The following is a 6,054-nucleotide window of genomic DNA, read 5'->3' as shown; positions in this document are numbered from 1 at the left end:
CATTAAGTACTCAAGTTAAGGCTTTTTGCTATAGGAACCTGAACTTACCTAAAAATTCCAAAAATGTGCAAGTGGCTTTGGAACTGGGAAGTAGATGGAGACTGGAAAAGTTTGGAAATGAAAGCTAGAAAAAAATTTATAATATCATGAATGGATCATTGAGGACCATTCTGATACGAGGTGAGAAGGAATCAGCAAGAGAGGAAGCTTGAAGGCACTTGGAGATCATTGAAGAGGCCATGATCAGAGTGTGGTTAGAAGTGAGAACAGAATGAATGTACTTTGTATGTAAGAAGGGCTTGAATTTTGGGAGATCTGCAGCGGAATGTTATGTTTTAAATATTTGTATACATCCAAAATTCATCTTAAAATTAAATCTTCTAGCGCTGGCACTGTGGCATAGCGGGTTCATCTGTCACCTGCAACACTAGCATCCTGTATGGGTACCAGTTCGTGTCCTGGATGCTCCAGTTGTGATCAAGCTCCTACTAATATGCCTGGCCAGGTAGCGAAGGAAAACCCAGTTACCTGGACCCTTGCCACCCATTGCCACCTATGTGGTAGACTTGGAGGCAGCTCCTGGCTCCCAGCTTCAGCATGGCCCAGCATTGCCAGGAGGAGAATGAGGAGGAGGAGAATGGGGAGAAAGCAGAAGCCAGTGGCAGGGTGATGTAATGTTTTGTGCTACGCTGTGACGTTACACGGTGTGATATGCTTTGTGACTGTGACAAAATGGAATGTGGAGAGGAGGTGTGATGTAATGGGACAGGACATGGTTTGATGGAACAGGATGAGATAAGACAGGATGGGATAGAATTGGATGGGATCAGATGGGATGAGAAGGGATGAGTTGAGATGGAGTGAGACGGGATAGTCCATGATACTATGTGCTGCTGTATTATCATGTGATGAGATGTTCTGACATGATGCAGTAAGTCATGATTTTTTATCACAATTTAAAACAAAATGCTTCTCTCTAAATTTAATTCAAATGATTATTTATTGAGCCTATATTAGATGGGACACAGTCACAAAATTCCCATCCCTCATCTGTGTAGAGTTCACAACACCCACTCAGGATCAGTGCTTTGCTGTGTCTCCTCAGCTGGGCACATGGTGAGGTTCATCAAAGTTCTGCACTTACACCTTCTCCCATATGTTGAGGCTAGGCTTGCTCTATAGCTTAGAATCTTCTTAGAAATTGATGGATAGCAGAGAGACCATCAGAGCAAATGAAGAATTTCCTTCATTTTCTATGTTAAAGCTAAAATAAAAACATGAGTTAACAAGTGAAGCAAGGAACTCAGTGCTCAGAAAAACAACACTGGGGCCCCTGGGTGTAGCACAGCAGGTTATGTTGCTGGTGATGCCAGCTTCCCATATGAGCACAGGTTCAAGTTGAGGCTGCTCTACTTCCAATCCAGTTCCCTGCTACTGTGCCTTGGAACGCAACAAAAGGTGACCCAAATGCTCAGGGCCCTGTTTCCAACATGGGAGACACAGATGGAACTTCAGGCTCCTGGCTTCAGCCTGGCCCAGCCCAGACATTTGGGGAGTGAACGAGCTGATGGAAGATACCCCTCTCCCACCCATCCCCATGGAACTCTGCCTTTCACATGAATAAATAAATCGTTTTTTTAAATCAGCTGTATCTTTTATCATTTATCACTGTGACCTTGGGCATGAGGTTTAACTCCTTTAGGAGGAATTCATTATCCCTCTCCCCTCCTCTTGTGCCTGTGAGATATTTACACACTGTCCTGATGTCCATTTCACTGCACAGAGAAACCATTTAAGTTCTTCCAAAGAAGCCCAGGGTGAGGTGAAGTATTAAAGCTCAACCTCCTAATTCAGAGTCCCCAGGCTCCAATGTTTTTAACTGAACTCTATATTCTACACATCACAAGACTGAGCAGCTTCTTTTCAGATTCTCCCTTGGTTAAGAATCTGTGGACTGGAGTGGAATCCATATGCCAGAGACAGGAAGGGAGAAATCTTTAAAAAAAACTCAAAGGATAGACCTTGTTTATCCTGTACCTATTTGCTTACCAAAAATCTAGGCAATTGAGTGTGGAAGATAAACCTCAGAAAGAAATAGGTTTGTCTTTAACCTCTTTATCAGATATTTCAGGTGATGGCAGCACCTGGAAAGTGTTAAGTTTGAATCTCTTATCAGTGTATTAAAATCAGCATCAAAAATCATATCAAATCTCCAGTAAGACATCAGGGCAACAGAGCAGAAACGCAGTAACACGCACTGAGATGGACTCTGCTTCCTGTGGAACTCCTGGTCTACTCAGTAGCTAAGAAATGGTTTTCATTCACTTCTGACATTCTGACTACAGCCTCTAGTTGTGTAAGAAAATGCAGAGCTTCACCAAGTCTGTGGCACCAAAACATCTCTCATCCTGATGCCAAGTCCTTCTGCCAGGACTAAAGACTGACCCGGAGACATGAAAAGCAACATAAGCCAGGGGCAGGAGCTTGTTGAAGGCTTGGCTTCCATTCACACTCAGAAGTTCCCAAGAATAGCATGTAAATCAGACAGATCTCCATGTGCTAACATCATACTCTGTCCGCTCCCCAAGAGAAAATTCAGCCAAGCCGACAAAGTGCCTGGCTGAGAAGGGGACATCATGTGGGAAGGAAATCCCGGTCCACTTCTTCAGTCTGTCCTGGATTGTCCCCACAAAAAGAGGAAAGTCAAAGATCTCCGGCCTTACCTGTTATTGTAACCATGGGCCCTTCCAAATAAACAGAATGGACCTTTGATATAAATATTCAAGTATATTTTTTAATTTAGCATATAAAATCTCCAGGGAAATTTCCTCTCCTATGGAAGATAGAAGCATCTTAGTTAACTGCTAACTGCCATAGTTAGAAACCCTTTCCTGACAGGTAGATGTGGAAACAGGTGGGTCCAGCACACCAGCAGGAATAACCAGTTGGTCTCAGCCATGAAGCGACTTTTTGCTCTTGTAAATAAACAGGAAAAGCTTCTTGATGTGCATGGGTTATAGGGGAAGGAGAGTAAGGGGACAACACTAACTTATTCATGACTCAGTACACTTTGAGTACTTACAGAGTGCAATACTGAGATACTGTTCCATTATAAATAAGCTATCTTCTAAAGAAGTCAAAGCTGGACAATCATCCCTTTCATAGGTTCTTCAGCCTCCACAAAAATGTAATTTCTAGATTCTTCCAACTGCTATCTGAAAATCTTGAATACACTTAGCGAAGTGCTAGAATAGTTAGCTATTAAGTGTAGACATAACCAGATTATTTAAAATTCGGTTTTGTGGGTAAAAGTCAAAGCTTAATTTCAGAAAAGAATCAGGCATCTCTCAGACTATTGGTATTTGTTTCTGAGGGGTGAGGCACTGAAATCTGATAGCCCCAGAAAAGTGAAAATAAATAAATAAATAAATAAATGGAGGCTTGAGGGAGACAGTTGGTAGAGAAAGGACCCCTGCTTCATTGCTGAAGCTCTTAAATCCCTTTTTTTTTTTCCTGTTTACTCAAAATCCAAACAACATTTACGCTTACCATTGTCCTCGTAGGTCTCAAAGCTCTCTGTCTGAAAAGTGTCGTAGTAAACTGGAAAAGAAAAGGAAGTTGTTCACCACATTCTCCCCACCACGCCCATCAGCCCATGGAGACACCGGGAGCTCGTCCTTTTTACAGAAGCCCAGAGGCTGCTTCCAGGGCTCAGTCGGGGTGGACCCCAGGGCTGGGCCATGTCAGCTTCCAGCAGATTCCTTCTCATGACAACACTCTGGGAAAGTGCTTAAATTCCCCCCAAATTTCAAAGAACCTTTGGCCAAAGTCTACTCTGCCTGAGAGAACAAAGCAACAAAACTATCCCCAAACCACAGAGCATCCTGAGCTGTGAGACATAGCAAGGAGGAGGAGAACACGCTGCTGTCTGAAGACAGAACTTCTACCTGTGGTCTCAGTAGCTTCTCCCACAAGGCTGGAGGTGGCTGACTCCTCGAAAGTAGCAGATTCTGCGAATGCAACACAGAAGATGGGTGTGGTCACAGCCAATGGTGGGATTCCAGCACAACAGGAGCTGGGGGGAGCGAAGCGGGAATGCAAGAGATGGGGCCCAGCAATGCATGACTCGCCACCCGTGAGGCACACCCCTACTCACCGACAGACTGTGTGCTCTCCGGATACTCAGCTGTGGTGGACTCTGTGTCCCCAGTCGGGTCCAGCTCCGTGGTGGAGACTCCATCTGTGACTGCCGCTAGGTCTGTGGTTAAGTCTGCGCCAGTGGTCAGCTCTAGATCAGAGATCCATTCTGGTATGTCAGCGGTTAATTCTAGAGCAGCCAAAAAGGAAAGAACAGCTCATGGACTTTCCAGTGGGACTGTGTCTTCCATTTCCACACCCTTCCATTCCCAGCTGCATCTCTCTCTGGGGAGAGCACGGAACATAAAGTGGGAGACTGAGTCCAGCATGGTCTCCCCACAGGCTGTCCTCTGCCACTGCTAGAAAGCCAAGGGACCGAGGCTGCCCAGGGCTGTGCACAGGGCCCCTCCATCCCCTCTCCGGCGAGGGTCAGCTCAGGGTGGGGCTGGAGACACTGCCTCCACACAGTGTTGATCAGACTGGAGCAGGAGAAGAATTCCCAGACGCCCTTTGTAATCCTTCCAGTTCCTGGAAGCTGACAACAGAACCCGGGAGGAGTCAAGGAGCAGGGAGACAGCCATTTCTAAGAAGTGGGAGCCAGGATGGGGGCAGCTGTCACTCGGGCTACTCCTACCACTATCTCATTTCATGGCTGCTGTGTAGGACAGCAGTTTTCAGCGTGCCCGCAGAACACACCACCCAGGCCTGCTGGGGCTTGCTGAGCCCGAGGCACCCTGTCTGTTAGGTCTGCGGAGCGGGCAGGGCCTCCTCAGGCCACAGTGAACACGCTTCTGCAGCCACTGTTTCCGCCCCGGGGAACCCGCCCACAACAGCAGAGTCCTTAGCTCTCTGGCATAGTCATTGCACTTATCAGAAAGAAGCCCAAAGCCGGCAGAGCAGACATTGAGAGCTGCCAGGGCAAGAGCTGGGAGGAACAGGGCAGGGAAAGCAGCCATTTTTTTTGCAAGCTAGCAAGCTGCCATCCCACTGAGGGTCAGGCCTGATTGCAGGAAGAACTGGCAAAGAAAGCTGGGGGAAGGGCTCCTTCCCCTCTGGCTCAGGGGACTCCGACTTCCTTCCTTCCTCAACATGACTCGAAATTTCCTTTCCAGACCCTCTGATTTCTACACCATGAAATTTACGAACTCTACTGCAAATAAAATCCCCTAGGGCTTTCTCACCTGAATGAAATAGAATACCACCCCCAAAGTAGCCAACAGTGAATGGACTCATAGAAAAACTTCAGTAGTTCTTTCCCTACCTTATCCCATCTGGCCCAGCCTATGAGGCAGATTCAAACCCCACAACCCATATCTCAGCTTAGTCACTCAACTACCCAAGTCCTTAGAGCCCAGCTGCCCAACCCCAGCTTAAAACCAGGTGGCTATAAATTTTAACCAATGTTCTTTTTACTCTTAGTCTATCTGTCTCTATGCATACACACCCAGAGAGAAAGGATTGGGGCTCTATTCTCCAAAATGTCCCCAGTGGTCCTCTTACCTGGAGGTAAAACTGGAAAAGTCCCAACCAGGTCACACAAGGCAAAGAAGATCAGCCCTGTCCTGAGCATGGTGCTGGCAAGGAGGGCAAGTGGCCTGCACAGGTGAGCAGGCTGGTAGGCAGGTCCTGCAATGTGTGCACTGAGATTTCCACTGGGCTTTTACAAGTGGTTGAAGAAAGAAAAAAAAAAAAAAGCCTCACCCACAAGAGAATGCGCCTGGTGCCTGGAGGGAAGGTGCGAAAGGGGAACTGGGGGTGAGGGGGTGGGGGGTGGAGGATGCTTGGAAGAAAACTGTGCTAAGGTCCCTGAAGAAAGGAGCATGCACTGCCCCACTATCCTTAGCACAGGTTACCTGCTTCTCTGAGTCAGAGCAGAAATCCCTGTCCCACCAGAATGCATGGCGACTCCTCTCATGG

At 46.9% G+C, this 6,054-nt stretch overlaps 1 protein-coding gene across 1 annotated transcript; it reads right to left on the bottom strand.

Moving 5' to 3' along the window:
• Nucleotides 1-981: 981 nt before the first annotated feature.
• On the bottom strand, nt 982-5,782 carry LOC149124720 (uncharacterized). The gene is made up of 5 exons (XM_089304589.1): nt 5,638-5,782; nt 4,157-4,327; nt 3,948-4,010; nt 3,550-3,600; nt 982-1,264 (listed from the first exon to the last, which is right to left on the bottom strand). The coding sequence occupies exons 1-5, from the start codon at nt 5,705-5,707 to the stop codon at nt 1,254-1,256; spliced, it is 366 nt and encodes a 121-aa protein (XP_089160715.1). The 5' UTR covers nt 5,708-5,782; the 3' UTR covers nt 982-1,253.
• Between the last annotated feature and the right edge of the window lie 272 nt (nt 5,783-6,054).

Source organism: Oryctolagus cuniculus, chromosome 9 (assembly GCF_051225735.1).
Source record: "Oryctolagus cuniculus isolate XC-2025 breed Fujian yellow rabbit chromosome 9, ASM5122573v1, whole genome shotgun sequence".
NCBI classification, from domain to species: Eukaryota; Metazoa; Chordata; class Mammalia; order Lagomorpha; family Leporidae; genus Oryctolagus; species Oryctolagus cuniculus.
Note: the sequence above shows the minus strand (reverse complement) of the source record. Positions and strands in the feature narration are given on the sequence as shown.

Excerpts from the sequence above, each read along its gene's own strand:
- LOC149124720 (XM_089304589.1), bottom strand. The coding sequence starts at position 5,707 with ATGCTCAGGACAGGGCTGATCTTCTTTGCCTTGTGTGACCTGGTTGGG. Across the intron at positions 4,328-5,637 it reads TTTTCCAGTTTTACCTCCAG|AATTAACCGCTGACATACCA; the intron begins GTAAGAGGACCA and ends TGGCTGCTCTAG. Across the intron at positions 3,601-3,947 it reads AGAAGCTACTGAGACCACAG|TTTACTACGACACTTTTCAG; the intron begins GTAGAAGTTCTG and ends TTTCTTTTCCAG.